This window comes from Mustela erminea, chromosome 8 (genome assembly GCF_009829155.1).
Source record: "Mustela erminea isolate mMusErm1 chromosome 8, mMusErm1.Pri, whole genome shotgun sequence".
Classification (NCBI taxonomy): Eukaryota; Metazoa; Chordata; class Mammalia; order Carnivora; family Mustelidae; genus Mustela; species Mustela erminea.
The window spans coordinates 56699549-56718277 of NC_045621.1; the positions used below are offsets into that span (position 1 = coordinate 56699549).

Below are 18729 nucleotides of genomic sequence, written 5' to 3' on the forward strand. Positions count from 1 at the left end.
TTGTATTTAAATTTGGAAGTCTCCCAGTTCCACCTGCTAGAGCTGCAAATTGTCCTGGGTTCCTTGCTGGGGCCTCAACTTCTCTCCTCCCAGGGAGAGAGAATAGGGAAGATATGTCTGGGTGCCAGTGGAATGGCCCAGGGGACAGGTCACAATTCTGGGTGTGAGTTGGCACCATACTAATAAAAGAAAACATTATCTAAGGGATTTTTTTTCAAGATGTATTTTTGCTTACCTGGACATAACTATTAAAGGTCATTTTAATTGCATTAATATCAGGGTACATCATCCATCTACTTACTCTTTATGAAATTTTCTTCATTCTCATCTGCAATACTTAGTAAAGCTCCTCCTTGCATCTGGCATGAAGAATGTGCCTCACTCCAGGAAAGAGAGGAAAGCAGGTTGAATTGGTAGCAAATGTGTGAATTGAGCTCCTTCTCCCAGACGGCATCACAACCCACTTCTGAGGATGCTGAAAACAAAGCCCATTAAAACATTAACTATAATCTTAACTTATCTATACAACAATGCATTTCTAAGATGAATTTGAATGGAATGATTCCAACTTCAACCTCTAAAACTTCAGTGCCTTATTGATTCTTGATTAGGTCTTTATGATGAAATATAAATTGTTATTCCACTGGCACTTTATGGTTCAACTCTTTCAAGATTTAAAGGAAATTCAAGAAGTTATCAAAAAAGAAGGTCCCATCCTTTCTGGGAAATAAGAGAAGGCATTTTTAAAAGAAGGAAACAGAAAAGAAATATTTGCAAAAATGGCATCTGCGTTCTCTAAAAAGCAGTCATTTAGAACTTTATACTGAAAGCTGTGTGAATGTAAATGTGTATTTGAGACACATGCAAATGTTGTTTCAAAAAGCCTTTCCCCTCAAATACCAAAATGCTAGGTGGAATAAAAGGGATATAGGTGAAATATAAGTTTATAATGAACACAAGTGTTTAAATAAACATTGAGAACAGAAACACTGATATTCAGTTAAAGATAAAGTTCTTTCAACCAAAAGGAAGAGAAGCAAAATGTACTTGTAAAACATTGCATAGTATGCTTAAAAGTAAATTGAATGAAGTGGGAAACATGGATCTGAAATTTGAAGTTTACTGAAATAACAGAAAATAAAGACCTAGTTTGGGTGTTTTGGTAAAATTTTATTATTGTTATTTTTTTAATGTTGATATTAGTTTATCTGATATGACATCTATACTTTGACTTTGCCAATTTTCCCAATAATCTCCTTTAAAGAAATTTTTTAGTTGAGGATCCAATCCTGGAAAATGCATTTCATTTACTTGCATGTCTTCTTCTTCTTCTTCTTTTTTTTATTATTAACATATAATATATTATTTGCTTCAGGGGTACAGGTCTGTGAATCTTCAGTCTTACACAAGTCACAGCACTCACCATAGCATACACCCTCCCCAGTGACCATAACCCAGCCACCTATACCTCCTCCCAACCCCCAGCAACCCTCAGTTTGTTTCCTGAGATTAAGAGTCTCTTATTAAGAGTCTCTAAGATTAAGAGTCTTCCTCCCTGATCCCATCTTGTTTCATTTTTTCCCTCCCTCCCCGCTACAGCCATCCGCCCTGCCTTTCAAATTCCTCATATCAGAGAGATCATATGATAATTGTCTTTCTCTGATTGACTTATTTTGCTTAGCATAAAAGATTTTGGTAAATTTTTAAATCAAATCCCAAGGTGAAATAAACAACCTAAGTAATTACCTAAAATCAAACTCAGCCAAAGAATTGCAGAATGTAGAAAATGTGAAACATGCTACATCCTGAGTGTAACTGATGGACAGGCAATTTGCTAAAATCTAGAATGGTATTTCCCAAAGTGTAATCTACAGAATAAGACAACTTCATGAACTCTTCAAGAGGAGCTGAGACATAATGCGTAAATAATATCCCCTGGTAAATTCAAAATGTACAATAGCATAGTAAAGGCTCTGAGAAGGTCTGTAGTAAAGAAACAGCTCAATTTTTATTTGGTTATACTTCAAATTTATTTGACAATAAAATCTTTTTTGTTTTTTCCCCCCTCTTAATACTTAGATATTTCCCTTGGGAATGTAGAAAGTCTGTTTTCATGTCTGATCACAACCTGCTTTCCCCAGAACTAAGTTAGTTAACCAAAAGTTATTAAACCACATATAATCTAAAATTGTCTATATAGTTTTCAGACTGATACAAGTATTTATAAAAGGATCGAAGATTGAAGGAGGGCAGAAGACAAAGCTATCACCAAGTAAAACTGAAGGAAAGGAAAATAAAGGGGGAAGGAATATTTCAATAATCTGGTGTCTGAAATTTCCCCACTGAGAATGAATCCTTAGAGATTGTCTTTCAGTTAAAATGCTTGGCCATCCCTGAGACGGACATCACAGTGAGTGCTGACAGACATCAGCTCAGCCCTGTTCATCTGGCAAGACAGTTCAGGCCGTAAGAAAGGGGCAGGGGAGTGTTTACAATATCAGTGTGCCTAAAAATTATTTAGTCATCTTGTGAAGAAAATGCAGATTTCTTATTCTTAGTCCCAGAGATTCTGAGTTAGTAAGTTTGGGGTAGGACTCAGGAACCTGCATTTTAAACATATTCTTGATTCTAATATGGTTTTCTTTACTTGTGATGCTTTCATTTGGTTTCAGTATAAAGGTAATATTGGCCTCATAGAATGAATTGGAAAATGTTCCCTCCTCTTCTATTTTTTTTTTTTTTATTTACTCTAACCCACTCAATCTGGCAACTAGAGTATACTTGGTAAGGCCATCAGTGATCTCCAGCAAACACTTAAGTTTCAGATCTTGTTAAATCAAGCCCTTCAGCAGCATTTGGCAAATTGAACTCCCTGGGTTGGCTGATGTACTCTCTTTTCTTGCCTTTACATGCCTGGCTACCCTTCTACCAATTTGGCTGCCTATTCTCAGTCTCCTTTGCTGGTTCATTTTTCTCTGCTCAAACTAAATATTGATGTTTTAAGACTTGGTTCTGAGTCCCCTTTCATTCTATTCTACGCAAATTCTAGACTATCTAACCCATTCCTCTAAGTCCCTTTACTACAACTCTCAGGTATATAGAGACCTCTGTGTCTAAACTGCCTAGTCTATATCTCACATGATTGACTGATATATAACATGTCCCAGTCTGAATGTTTGATTGTTTCTTCCAAATCTGTATCTCCATTAACTTCGCTATGCATATCAGAAAACTGGGGTCTTAATTAACACTTAATTTTCTCGCTTATTCTTCAGGTCTGTCCTTACCAGTGAGAAATCCAACTCCTGGTTAAAAATCTGTATGTGAGGGGTGCCTGGGTGGCTCAGTGGGTTGGGCCTCTGCCTTTGGCTCGGGTCATGGTCCCAGGGTCCTGGGATCGAGCCTCGCATCGGGCTCTCTGCTCAGCAGGGAGCCTGCTTCCCCCCCCTCTGCCTGCTGCTCTACCTACTTTTGATCACTGTCTGTCAAATAAATAAATAAAATCTTTTAAAAAAAATCTGTATGTGATTTTTCAGGCCTCATCACAGTCAATTACAAAGGCTTTATCTGGTAGACCTCATGGGGGGAGTCTCCCTTCCCATATCAGACGTGTTTCATAGACAGTGCACTAAAGTCTCTGGAGGGAGTTTCAGTCAAAGATTCAGGGCCCCCTCGCCCATCATGCTCTTCACTTTCCTAGCTCTGGCTCCTTCATTTCTAAGCCTCTTTTTCTCAGGCCTTGGAATGACATCCTCTTTGGTTACCTCTACTGAGGTTGGGAGGTGTCGGGGGGGAAACCTGAAGACAATTTTAACCACTCTGACTCAGTACCCAGTCCTTTTCCACTCCCAGCTTTTCCCCTTCAACAAACCCTTGGCCCCAGTGTCCACAAAACTGAAGAGGCTTTTGTTGAGGGCTCTCTCAACAGTCTGTGCTGATCCTTCTGACCCTTGACCAGTGTGCCATTCCATAAGGAAAAACGGAGCAAGAGAAGTTGGTGTTTCCTCCCATTTGGGGCTCTTGCTTATATCCCACAGTAAGTGATAAAAGGCTTCACTTTTTCATTTTTCAGCTCAGCTGTGTTCCTGAGAACCACATCCTGTTCAGTCTATCTCCAGATTAGATCTTCAGTACATCTATTTTCCAACCCACTTTCTGCTACCTAACCCAAGTCACCACTGTCCTTGAGTCTACTTCTGGGGCCTTATAACTGGTCTCTAGGATTTCCTTCTTGCTCTCTTCCAAGCCATTTATCATAAAGAATTCAGAGTGATCCTTAAAAAATATTTAAATCATTATCATATCACTGCTTAAGATCCCATTATAGCTTCCATTTATGGTCAGAATTAGGTAAATCTTTACCTTTAGAGCACCTTGAATTATCATGCCTTTGGTTGAATTGGCCTCTGCCAACCTTTCCTAAACATCTTGCTCCTCTTTCTCTTACTGTGCTCTTGCCACATTGTCTTTCCTAGTAACCTCTTTCCCTCCTCAAAGTCTTCAGATATTTGGCTAGTGGCACACTGGGGGTGAAGGTAGGGAAGCAGTCACCCTTGGACAGGTGAGAGTATTTCATCATGCAACATGACAGTATAGAACTGTCAGTGCATGTGCATGGTGAGTCAAAAGCAGATTGACCTGTAGGTGGTTTTATTATTATTTTTTTGTTCTATTCAAATAATATATTTCCTTTATTGCCTATAGACCTAGTGCTGACCATTCCCATGGACCATGAACCTCTAGGTGGATATCTCATCCTCTCACTTTCTTTTTTTTTTTTTTTCATCATCAGTCTTGTTTATTTACATAGGTTACATCCTCTCACTTTCCATCTTGATAACTGTTATTCATCTCTTGGACTAGAGATTTAAATACGACATACTCAGAAAAACCTTCCTTGACTTATAAATTTAAATTAGATTTCTTACTGATAACACCATTTTTTTTTAAGTGGCACTTATCAAACATTATATATTAATTTAGGTATTTTACTTGAGTGTGAACTTCATTAGGACAGGCAATATGACTTTCATCTTTCATGTTCATGGTTACAATCCCAGCACAAACTTGGAACATAGCAGGTATTCAATACAGATTTGTGAGAATGAATGAATGAATGGTTTGTGAAAATGGAGATCAGGCATGCATTGTCATAGAAGTCAAGGAGAGACAGTGGATTGAGGAATGAAAGCAAGGTGAAGAAGTATAGATAATTCTTTTGAGAAGTCTCTCTATGGTGGGGGAGGAGAGTAAAAGACATGGCTGTTTTCAGGAGACAGAAGTGGCTATGAAGGTGATATATTATTTTTAAGATGTTATTTTAAGACTTGAGCGGGTTTCTCTTACACTTTTGGTAGGAATGCAAACTGGTGCAGACACTCTGGAAAACAGTACAGAAGTTCCTGAAAAAGTTAAAAACAGAACTACCCTATGACCCAGCAATTGCATCACTAGGTATTTATCCAAAGGATAGAAAAATGCTGGTTCAAAGGGTACATTCACCCCAACGTTTATAACATGTATATAGTATTATCAACAGTAGCCAAATTATGGAAAGAGCTCAAATGTCCATTGATGGATGAATGGATAAAGATGTGGTATACATACATAATGCAATATTACTCGGCCATCAAAAAGAATGAAATCTTGTCATTTGCAATGATGTGAATGGAGCTAGAGTGTATCATGCTAAGTAAAATAAGTCATTCAAAGACAAATACCATAAGATTTCACTTATATGTAGAATTTAAGAAATAAAACAGATGGACATAAGGGAAGGGGAAAAAAAAAGAGAGAGGGAAGCAAACCGTAAGAGACTTTTAACTACAAAAATCAAACTGAGCATTGATGGAGGGAGGTGCCCTCCTCCCTCCATAATACAAGTGCCCTTCTTAATACCCATCACCATTTTAGCCCAGCTAAATGGGTGATGGGCTAAATGGGTGATGGGTATTAAGGAGGGCACTTGTGATGAGCACTGGGTGCTATATGTAAGTGATGAGTCACTAAATTATACTCCCGAAACCAAAGTTACCATACGAGTTAACTAACTAGAATTTCAATAAAAACTGAAAAAAAAAAAAAAGATTTAAGAAGGTTTAACTGCTAATGGAGAAGGATCCAGTAGAATGGTGGGCATTGAAATCACCTAGAACACTTGTTAAAACAGATTGCAGGGCTGCACTTCAAGCATTTCTGATATAGTTGTTTGGGGGATGTTGCTGATAATTTTCATTTCTAGCAAACTTGCAAGGAATACTGCTGCTGCTGCTATAAGGGGAATCACACTTTGAGAAATACTGAGATACAGCTTAGGAAGGTTGAATGGGAGGCTCTGGAGTCCAAGTGGGAAGACATGCCCTAAGTAGAAGGAGGAACTCTATTGTCTGGGGGGAGGGAAAAAGATGGGTATAGACCTAGGTAGGCTTAGAGGTTATGGAAGAGAAATTGTCAAAACTTCCCTCTGATGGATCCTGTTTTTATTATGAGTAAGAACTAAGGTCATCTGATGAGAATCAGGAAGGAGAATGGGGGGTTGGGTAAGAAGTTAGAGGAGGATAGGGAGGTTGGTATGGTTACCATGGGGAGCAAGAGAGCAGTGTCACAAAAGAGAAATAACAGCATTGCAACCAATGTGGGAGGCTTAGGTAAGGTTCACAGTCATATATCTATGTTGATACCAATCTGTTCTGTTATACCACTGAAGTTTCTTTTTTTTTTTTTTAAGATTTTATTTATTTATTTGACAGAGAGAGATCACAGTAGGCAGAGAGGCAGGCAGAGAGAGGAGGAAGCAGGCTCCCCACTGAGCAGAGAGCCCGATGTGGGACTCGATCCCAGGACCCTGAGATCATGACCTGAGCCGAAGGCAGCGGCTTAACCCACTGAGCCACCCAGGCGCCCACCACTGAAGTTTCTAATAAAATAATTGTATCAGTTGAATAAGGTTCAAGGGCAATCAGACCATTTCAGAGGTTATTTCAGAGGTTGATATTTTAAAAATATCTCAAACTAACTAAACATGAGTGTCCAGCTGTATAAGCACACAATTAAGAGAGACTTAGCATGGCCCCGAATTGCTTCTAAACAAACCCAGAGAGATTCTTATATATCTCCTTGTTCCTGAAAATCAATAGTGACAGGGGTTTTATTGTATCTCTCACTACCAGTGTGTTTATATATGTAATAATACTAAATTTACATTTTGCTCACTTACAATCAATTTTTTTAAAGCCTCATTTTACAATGAGATACTAAAAACTTCCATTAATAAAGATAAGATACAGAAGTACAAATCTTTACTTTATTCCACTCACTCCTTTCTGTCCTATCCACTTGTTGGCCCCATGGAAAGAGCTATCAGCTTGCTTAGATTTCAGCCTCTAACACATCATTTTGAGTTATGTTGGCCACTAGGGATCAAAAGCAACAAGAAAGGAAGAAAACTGGAAGTGTAATTTAGCACTATACAAATACTGCTGGTTGTGGTTCAGGTTAGGAGAGCTGGAAGCTAGCAGGCTGTCAAGCAGCAGAAGCTCCTGAGCTACAAGAAGACGGGGGGTGAAAATCCCCAAGCACTATTATACCCAAGCTTCCACCTGGGAAACCACAGTTGAATACAAGAGACAGAGGATGGTAACTGGGCTCTTCACAGAACCTCAGGGAGAATATTGTGGTTTAAAAAAATGTCAAAGTCCTAGAGGAGAACATAGGCAGTAACCTCTTCAACATTGGCTACAGCAACTTCTTTCATGACACGTCTCTAAAGGCAAGGGAAACAAAAACAAAAATGAACTTTTGGGACTTCATCAAGACAAAAAGCTTCTGCACAGTAAAGAAAACAGTTAACAAAACTAAGAGGCAACCCACAGAATGGGAGAAGGTATTTGCAAATGACATAACAGATAAAGAAAGGGCTGGTATAAAGATTTATAAAGAACTTCTCAAACCCAACACCCAAAAAACAAAAAGTCAAGTCAAAAAATGGACAGGACACATGAACAGACACTTCTCCAAAGAAGACATACAAATTGCTAACAGACACATGAAAAAAATGTTCAACATCATTAGCCATCAGGGAAATTCAAATCAAAACCATAATGAGATACCACTTTACACCAGTTAGAATGGAAAAAATTAACAAGGCAGGAAACAACAAATGTTGGAGAGGATGTGGAGAGAGGGGAACCCTCTTCCACTATTGGTGGGAATGCAAGCTGGTACAGCACTCTGGGAAAACAGTATGAAGTTTCCTCAAGTTACCCTATGACCCAGCAATTGCACTACTTGGTATTTATCCCTAAGATACAGATGTAATGAAAAGAAGGGGCTCATGCACACCAATATTCATAGAAGCAATGTCCACAATAGTCAAACTGTGGAAGGAGTCAAGATGCCTTCAACAGATGAATGGATAAAGATGATGTGGTTCATATATACAATGGGATATTACTCAGCCATCAGAAAGGTTGAATACTCACCATTTGCATTGACACGGAGGAACTGGAGGGTGTTATGGGTGAAATAAGTCAAGCAGAGAAAGACCATTATCATATGGTTTCACTTGTATGTGGAACATAAGGAATAGCACAGAGAATATTAGGGGAAGGAAGGAAAAACTGAAGAGGGGAAATCAGAGGGGGAGATGAATCATGAGAGGCTGTGGACTCCAGGAAACAATCTGAGGGTTTCAGAGGGGAGTGGGAGAAGGGGATGGGGCAGCCCAGTGATGGGTATTAAGGAGGGCACATGATGTAATGAGCATTGGGTGTTATACGCAAATAATGAATCATGGAACACTACATCAAAAACAAATGATGTACCGAATGGTGGTTAACATAACATAAAAAAAATTTTTTTAATGTCCCCGGTATTAGGGCCATGTGAAATACATGTTAATGTTATTGGTATTGGTTTACTTTGTATTTATTTTTGAAGATTTTACTTATTCATTTGAGAGAGAGCGTGCATGAGTGGGGAGGATGGGCAAAGAGAGAGGGAGAAGCAGACTTCCTCCTGAGCGGGGAGCCAGATGTGGGGCTGGATGCCAGGATCCTGGGATCATGACCTGAGTAAAGGCAAACGCTTAACCCACTGAGCCACCCACGCGCCCCTTCCCCAGTCTCTCCTGCATCTCTTCCTTCATCACATCTCACACTCCAAAAGCTGAGGGGTTAAAACCAGCACTGGGCCTTCAGGATCCCTAACCTCTGTGTTAAAGTCTTCACTTGGATCGGTCAATAGTCCATACTGTATTAGTTGTTTAATGTCTTAATATCAGCATATAGATGTATGTTGTACAGAATTATCTGCATACTGTGAATTGTCTGATGAAGAATCATCTGCAGGGGCACCTGGGTGGCTCAGTTGTTAAGTGTCTGCCCTCAGCTCAGGTCATGATCCCAGGGTCCTGGTATTGAGCCCCCGCATCTGGCTCCCTGCTGGGCGGGAAGCCTGCTTCTCCCTCTCCCACTCCCCCTGCCTCTGCTCCCTATATCTCTGTGTCTCTCTCTGTCAAATAAATGAAATCTTAAAAAAAAAAAAAAGAATTATCTGCAACAGGATCATTTGGGTTACTTGTCAAAAATGCAGATGCTTGGGTACCACACACTGGACACACTCCATCTCTCAGAGAGGGGCCAGGATATGTATTGTTAACTATCCCCCTGGTGATTCTAGAATATCATATCAAATATAGTCTGTATTTTCTGGCATAGAGAAAATCTGTCTGTATTACATCTAGAGACCAAGTTCTTTGAAGGAAGGGTCCTAAGTCCTAGCACTCTTGATATTCCCCACTATGCTAACTTAGTGGTGCTGACAGACAACAAAGAGAAGGGATCATTGATTCAGAAGTGCATACTGAAAGGCTAAGTTAGCTTTGATGATGGTATATGTTGATGCTGATGGCAATGGCTAATTCTGGTGAGAGCTTACTGTATACCAGAAATACATGTACCTTAGATGCATCATCAAATTGGATCTCAATAATCCTAAAAGGTTATTACCTCCATTTGTATGACAAAGAAACAGACACTTAAGATCTCATCATTGAAGGGAAACAGACTCCAGGCTTGGTCTGTCTGACTTCAGAGCCTGTACTCTCTTATTCACTAAGCCAAATTTGCTCTTAGATTAGAAAACAATTCTACAGATAACTTCTAAATCACATTCTTTGGAATTCGTTTCTTCACTTTGCTTCTGTTTCACATTTACTTGTTGTATTTTGTCATATATATGGAGGGGAGGTAGGCAAGGAAGAGGAGAGAGTAGGAGCTATTCTCTCTGATTTGCAGGAACCAAGGTGAAGGACACTGAATATAGAAAGTAGAAAGTATAGGCACACCTGGTGGTCAGTCGGTTGAACATCTGACTCTTAACTTAGATCATGATCTCAAGGTGGTGAGACTGAGCCCTGAGTTGGGCTCCACACTGGACATGGAACCTGCTTAAGATTTTCTCTCCTTCCCCCTTTGTCTCTCCCCCTTCTCTCTCTTCTCTTAGAAAAAAAAAAAAGTAGAAGGTATATATAAATATTCTTCAATATTTAGCAGCTATTGGAAAACTTTTAGCTAAATAAAAATAAAATAATAAAGTACTAACTGAAAAAAAGTTAGAACATTGCAGCTGTCAGATTTTGAGGTTATAGCTAGAAATTGAGCAATAAGAGGGAACTCAAGATGAGAACTCATTGTTGAGAAATAATGTGGGCAATTGCGATTTTAGAAAGTTCACCCGGGGACCAGCTGATCCCTGGACCTGACAATAGGCAAGACAAGCAGTCTGGACATGGGAGAAATTAAGGCAGCTTATAGGAGGGGGTGGGGTGAAAGTAGAAATAAAGAACAAGTTTTATATGCATTTAGGTTTGTTTTGACATATTCTGCCCGGAAGCTGGGATTAATGAGTGCACGGAGTGTTATAATTTCATTCTGGTTAAAGCATCCTCACTTATGCACTGAGCTTAATGAAGAATGGCTAATTAACATCTTTTGAACATAAGCGGAAAAAAAGAATATACATCAGAATTGTCTTTTCAAGGCAAAACAAACATAAAATCAAAATCTGGATAAATGGAATCAGAGTGCTTATTCAGACTTCAATCTACCAATCCTGGTGCTTTTTTTTAAAATACAGATAACTTTCTAATCATGCTTGATTCATTCATGACATATGGGGAAAACTAGATTTTATTCTTACTGGAATCTGGGCAAAATCCCCACTTCTCATCTCGTTCATATCGACTGGTTGTAGCACACCACAGTAAGTCGTCTTCCCGCCCTTCCCGGGTGCATTCATGATGCCATTGTTGGTTATACTGGAAGGGAAACATGCATGGTATCCCGTGGGCATTCCCTTTGATTGTGTACAAATCTAGAAAAAAAAAAAGACAAAGTGATATAAGCATATGTCAACTTTATCTTTGGGAACTGTCATTTAGTGAATGTGCTTTTTATTGACTGAGATCCTATACAATGGGTAAGGCCCTTGTTATTCCACAGAGAATTCTTGGGGCCTCACTGTCTAGTGTATGTGAAGGTACAAGGGTAAGTGCTGGCTTCAGAGCACATGCTGATAAACAGGTTCTTTACCTATTTCCTGCCTGTTTATTTACAATGGTGCCCCCACACAGTAGCACACATATTTATCAGTGGATGAGAAGGAAAATTAAATGAAGATTTACTTAAAATACCTTCTGGCCCCCTAATACATCAGGGATCAGCATCTGAACCTCAAGAATTATATAGGTACTTATGAATTCATTCATTCAACAGATATTTGTTGGACATTTAATGTGCCTAGCACTGGGGATGTTCTAGAGAGCAAACCTGCACATGTTCCCTTTCAGATGGAGCTTCTGTCCTAGAGGGGAGAGACGAAGAGAAAACAAGTGTACAAGTAAACATATAATTTCAGATTGTGGTAAGTGCCATGAAGGAAAACAAAGCAGGGCAGAAGACAGAACGGCTGTGTGTGTGTGTGTGTGTGTGTGTGTGTGTGTGTGTTTGAAGGATGGAGGAGCACTATTGTGGAGAGGGCTGCCCATGAAGGCTTCTCTGAATAAGAACTGGACAAGATGCAAGTCTTGGCAGAAGAGTTGTTCTGGTGGGTGGAACAGCAAATATGGAGGGCCTGTGACAAGAGTGTGTGGGGGGTGGATGGGGAAGAGCAAGAAGGTGTAAAAGGAAGTGGCACTGGGGATGAGCTGGAGCGTGTGACAAGTGTGTGTGTGGGGGGGGTGGATGGGAAAGAGCAAGAAGGGTAAAAGGAAGTGGCACTGGGGATGAGCTGGAGCGTGTGACAAGTGTGTGTGTGTAGGGGGGGTGGATGGGAAAGAGCAAGAAGGGTAAAAGGAAGTGGCACTGGGGATGAGCTGGAGCGTCAGCTCACAGAGGTCCAGCTCTGCCACATTATGGATTTGGGCCTTTGCTGTGAGATCGTGGGAAGTCAATAGTGGGTTTTGAATGGAAAAATGACATGGTCGGATTGCCATTTTAAAAGAGTATCTCAGGGTGTAGTGTGGCAAACCAAACCGACATGGGGAGAGGGGAAAATGGGATGACTAGCTAGGTGGCCTCTACAAGAGTCTAGGAGAGAGGAGTATGAGGAAGTGGCCTGTTGGCTCAGAGTATTACAATAATCAGGTATCCTTGGCCTTGAGCATGACTCAACTAGGGCTTTCAAGGGGGAGGGGCATCTGGGCCACCCTCAGTTGAGGGGATCTTGGAGCAGAAGGTCCAGCTGTGGAGGTTCTCCCTCCTTCGCCACAGCTGACAGGGGCTAGACATACACCACACACCACGTTGCCAGCCCTGTAGGTTTGGGCTGTTTAGGAACTACCGGTATTTCAGGATGCATCCTCTTATTTTGATCCCCTGACTTCTATTCAGTCTTCCCCTGAGTGTGTAGGAATGTGAGTATATGGCTAAAAAACTAACATAAAGCAAAATATTACGTTTTTCCTTAGAACTGAAGACTATTCAGAGTGCCAGCTTACAGCAATTGCTTATTGTAGGGAGTCCTGAAAATGGCTTGCTCTTGGCTCTTTTTTTATTCATTTATTGTAGGTACAAAAGAAAGTCTTGCTTTAGATCTTAGGAGTCTCTTGCTCTGCTTCCCAGGACTTGTATAAAGTTTTCAGAAGGATATGCTCTTGTTAAGGCATAATTCTATAGAGCACCATGAGGTCAGGGGCCACATCTGTCTTGTTGGCTTGTGTAAATTAAATGGCCAGCACTGTACCCAAGAAATAGTCAGTGTTTAATAACTACGTGAAAGAAGGGTGGGTGAATGAATGAAGAGAGCTACAGAACAAAATCTGAGACTGGTTTGAGGTTTCAGAATTTATGCCATTTTCTTTGCCTTTTTTTTTTCTGCTCAAAATGCCCAAATTATAGAACTATGGAGAAGGAAAACCCCCACTCCTGAAACATGCTTTCCCACCCCTTGACACATGCCAATGGCTCCTGACAGTAGTCTGTGGTTTATCTTTAAATGCCTTGTCCACAACCATCACGGGGATGCCAGTGAGGAGGCTTTGAGGTGCTCTGTGGACATACTCACACATGGTGCTGAGTTTCTACAACAAGAGAAATGGGAGCAGGAGAGGTTCTTCTATCCATCCTGCCAAGTCTTTACTTCAAAGACCTATTCTTCCCACCTTTATTTTTTCCTCTTCCAGCCTTCTATTCTTTCTCCTCCTTTCCACCGATTTCCAGAGTTATTTAAGTGGTTTCTTCCCTAATATCTTTAAATTTCGAGTTTTGCTTCTTTAGCAGCATATAGAAAGCCCATTCCAGGACTCCGGTAATCCCTTTATAATAAGCAAGTAAGCAACTAAAATGTGTTTAGACATCCCTTCAGGCTCTGGGTGCTGTCATATAATATAATTTACAAATCTTTACTTAGGGGCAAACCTTCTAAATATAACGTTTCATGAGTACTTTTATTTAATTATTTTTTTCACCTTTGTGCAGATATTCACAAATGCTTCCACCATCTGACATATAGGAAATCCACTTGTGAAGATATTTCCTTGAGGCCACAAGCATGTTGTTGTGGTTCACCTGCACCATGTACTGGAGAGGGCCGGTGATCATGTTCCTGTTACAGCGCCATCTCAAGGAAACGTGAGTGGAATCACACTCGTATAAGCTCAATGGCTGCTCTGGATTAGATAAATTCAGGCCTAGGCAGCCACTGCCCCCTAAGTTAAAGAGGCGGTGGTTTGAAACCCATTTCCACAGCATGTGCTCGCTGAGTGGTTTGCAGTTCTCCAGGGTTAGTACAGATTTGCCTCCTTGAATGCATTTCTTGAGGTTTTCACTCTGGATAACGAATATTCCTTTATCTGAAACAACAAAAGAGAAAACATGGCATGCAACGTCCATATATCATTAACTACTGTCATGAGGATCCCAGAGAGCATGTCTATATGTTGCCATATGTCACAATTTACAGCCATGTGGAACAGATCTGGAGTTGAGCTGGTCCACCAGAAGAGCATTTTTTGCACAAAACAGAAGGGTTTCCTGGGAAACAAAAAGGATTTGTTGGAATTAATGAGAAAGTGATCTAAGACCTCCATGGCCGTACTGTAGCAAAGGCTGCCGGTTGATCCGTGGGGGAATGGTATTATGGTGAAGGCGCGCACCACAACTGGGTAGAGAGCGGGGATTGATAATATTACCCCGGGCTAAATGGAAGGGACATTGTGTGCCCAGAGGTATGGTGTCCCTTTGGTTTTCTTCAGGCAAGTGCATGAGTACTAGAAACCTACCAGCTGAATCAAGGGTCACTGAAATGAAAAGTTCTACCATCAAATCCTACAGAAAAACAAAAGGGTTTAATTGAAGTGTGGTTTTGTGTCTTGATACAAGATGCAATGCTGGTGGGAAAAAAGCCTCTCCACATTTGTTCTCTGTGCTGGGTCCATGTAGAGTGAAAAAGTGGGGACACTTGCTGTGGGATGGCCTCTTCACAAGAGCAGCCTTGGTGGGTGGGACCAGCAATAGATGGATGCCCAGGACACGACCTCAGACCTGGATCATGTGAAGATACCTGGGGGATGACAGAGCAATATGGCAGTGGCCAAGCCACATAGGCCACAGGGAGATATCTAGAGAAAGTAGGATTTTCTGACACTTTTATGAGCCTCTAACCCCCTGGAGCCAGAAGAAGAGATCTAAGTGAATTTCCTGTGGAAGAGCTGGTGGTGCCCAGCCAGGAATGGGTGTTAGCTACCTGTCTGCTATCGGACTATACCTCAAGTCACTGGTCTGGAAAACGCCTGTTATACAATTATGAACTTGTCCTCTCATAGGGTTTTGGAGGTAGAAATCCTGTCTAATTTCTTCAGTCTAAGCACAGAATGTAGTGAGTCCATTATAGAAGTTCAATAAATGCTTGATATTGATTAAGTGTGCTGGTAGTTACATAGTCGCACCTGCAGAGGCTGGCAGGACTTGGTTTCCTGAGTCCCTCAGCTCAGAATGTCTGGTCGGGTTCAAGAGCTCTTTTGTTCTCTCATTAGATAGGGTCCCTTCTTATATTTTACCTCCTGTCCGTTCTTTAAAAATCTGAAGGGACCTTATCAGCTTTCCTTAAAATGGCTGTGGCTTAGGGCAATTTGTGTTGTATGACAGGAGGAGGTCTTATAGAGATTTGGGACAGTGCAGAACAAGCTTCCTTGTGCATTGGTTCATGGGGACTGTGTTTTGTTTTGGTAAAAGTTCTTTTATTTTTTTCCAAAGTTCCTCAGGCCAACAACTGACTTACAGTACCCAAAATCATTTATGATGTTGTTTAAAAAAAGATTGTCAATGTATTAATTAAAGCTATACCTCATTTAATAATTGATAACCTCACTTATAACCATAATTTGAGGAGTTGAATTAGTTGTCAGAAAATTGCTTTGATCATCATATATCAGAGCAAAAGAGAAGCGAGTGTGTGCTTGGGTGAGGGAAGAGAATGAATGGTTTTAGGGAGATTTCATTTAGATCAGGAAATTTGTTTTCCTAATGAAGACCATGTCTATATGGCTATTAGTAATAGTCATTCAAGATCAAATCTATCCCTTGCCAATATGATGGGGATTCTGATAATTAACCTTTTCTCCAACTCTCTTTTTCATGCCCGAGTAGAAGGTCCACCTTAATTTCTTTTGTAATCTACTAATTACTTTCTAGCTAGCCCACTGTTTCATTAATTTTTCACTAAAGGACAATTATTTTACTGTAATTGTTCGGTAGGTTAGTGTCTATCTCAAATACATGTTCAAATATAGCTACCTACTTACTGGCTGGATCTCAGCCCACAGGGCCTCAGTTTATACATCTAAGATGGGTAGACAGATGAGTGGTTGAGGGCTCTCAATCAGGCAGACTAGTCTGGAACTCTGGGCAAATTTTTAATCTCAGTGAGACTCCCCTTTCCCTTTTGAACTGGGAGCATGTGTGATACTGCTCTCACAGGGATACTAAAAGCATTCCATTAAATTAACCCATGGACAGCACATCACACACCACTTTGGCATAGGAAGACTTCAGCAAGTCGATGTTGTTATTATTGTTACCATCATCCCTTTGGCTTCCCAAAGCCTCTTATTCTGCAGAGGCAACTGTAGATCTGATTGAACACCTGAAGAGTGCTAAGTTGAGCATCTCCAAAGACTTCTATCATTACCAGAAAAATTCATTTTTACTCTAGCTTTTGCAGCATACAGTGTGTGTAGACTTAATATGAAATAACCTTTTATGAAGGATAAATATGCTTCAAAAGCCAGAAAACAAAATTCTTGTCTGTTTGTTCAAATATACGTGCAGTCATGAGTTAAGAGTCTTCATCTGTTCATCTTCTACACTAGTATCTACCTGTGAAGTCTATGCTGCAGTTCTCTTAAAAGACAGAGAAAAACGCATGATGTTGACAAGCAGTGTATGGGTGAGTGAATGGATGGTCTGTCAGTCAACATGGAAATTGTATGTCACTAAAATTTTGGGTGAATAAATAACATTTTTAAACGTTCAAATTATTAAATGTTATGAGAAAAGGAGTGCTAGAACCGGAGCTTCCATAGTTACACCAGTGATCATAAAAATACCCTTCTGAAGCAGAAGATATTTGACAAACTTAATCCCACGCTGCTCCCTTTTGGAGTGTTAATATGTTTTCATGCCCAGCTGCCTTCAGAATGTAGCTTTGGAAAAGTTCCTCAGAATGTATCATAAACAAGTAGTTCTGGCTTAACAATAACAATAAATATGCCATCTCCAAAAGAATACTATGCCATAGGAAGCTAAAAAATGATCCAATCCCATTTTCCCATTAAACTATAATAGAATCTGGTCCTGGCACCATTAATCTCTATAAATTCACTGAAGAGAAAACAATTGCTTTCACATAGACTATGAGGAGGCCCAATGTAGGTATCAATACTCTGATTATTATTATATGCATATATGAGTTGTCTGTAAGAAAAACACAATGTGAAAAAAAGCCACCAATCCTTAGTGTCTATGGTCAGGTTTCAGAAAGGATGAAAATCAAATGTGGGAGGAATCAAGATTGATTATATATGCCAAGGACATCAGTTCTGCTTGAACACTGATTAAGTGATTAATGAAGTACTGCCAGAATTACTAAATCTCTTTGCAGTAAAATGTTATTATACTTCCCTTCATAATTATAAGTTTAAGAGGAAAGAAAGGATTGATTTACTAGAAGTAACTTATAAGCTAACTTTTATGCTGTTGGTGGGGGCGGGGAGAATCCACGGAAGACAGCGATTCTACTTTCTACTTCTGGGTTATTTTGAGGAGGAGATCATTTTAGACCCACCCTTTGGCCCCACAGGATAACATGTACTTTTCTAAGAAATGGGAGGAGAATTCTTTCCGGATCAAATGTGGAATTTAAGTTTAAGGTCATCTTTTCATGACCACCTATAGAATATTACTACATTCTCTAAGAATTCATTGAGTGCTAACCATGTGGTAGGCACCGTGCAGGATTCCAGAGTAGAGAGCTGAATTACTTGCCTAAATATCTGTCCCTTAAAAGTATATCTATTTCTTCTGAAATCATGAGAATTCTAGTTAATGAAAAGAAGGGAATTCCATCAGTTCCAAAGAAAACATTATAACTGCATTTAAAACAGCACTTAAGGGGCGCCTGGGTGGCTCAGTGGTTTAAGCCTCTGCCTTCAGCTCAGGTCATGATCTCAGGGTCCTGGGATCAACGGGGAGCCTGCTTCCCCCTCTCTCTCTGCCTGCCTCTCTGCCTACTTGTGATCTCTCTCGGTCCATCAAATAGATAAATAAAATCTTAAAAAAAAAAACAAAAAACAGCACTTAAAGGCAAGTGATGGTAAACAAAAGAAAATGGCCCAGAATTTAAAACACTTGACTGGATCCTCAACTAGTGTCATATGTGAGGGGGACATGGGTCCTCAGTGTCCTCAGATCATTCTGAGTGGGGACAGTGTGCACATGCATTCACTTTGCTCGCTTTCCGAGAAGGAGACAGAGAACATCACTGGAAGGAATGATGCCATTTGGAGACTAATTTTGCCCATAAACCTGAACCATGGACTTTAGAGCTGGTGGAACTATAAAGGTTATTTCATTGAATCATTCTTTTACATTTTTTAAAATGCATTTTGTCTCCAAAGTTTAGTATCCACAATCTCAGTAAGGACTATATAGGTCTAGTTCTAGCTTTATTTAC

At 40.2% G+C, this 18729-nt stretch overlaps 1 protein-coding gene across 1 annotated transcript in view; it reads right to left on the reverse strand.

Annotated features, from left to right (window-relative positions):
- The window catches only part of PLA2R1 (phospholipase A2 receptor 1), a 119256-nt gene that overhangs the window by 87737 nt on the left and 12790 nt on the right, over positions 1 to 18729 (reverse strand). Inside the window, exons 2-4 of the mRNA XM_032355709.1 lie at positions 13967 to 14350; positions 11200 to 11373; positions 302 to 475 (exon numbers count right to left, since the gene is read on the reverse strand). Coding sequence (XP_032211600.1) covers positions 302 to 475; positions 11200 to 11373; positions 13967 to 14350 — 732 coding nt within the window. The remainder of the gene's footprint in view (positions 1 to 301; positions 476 to 11199; positions 11374 to 13966; positions 14351 to 18729) is intronic.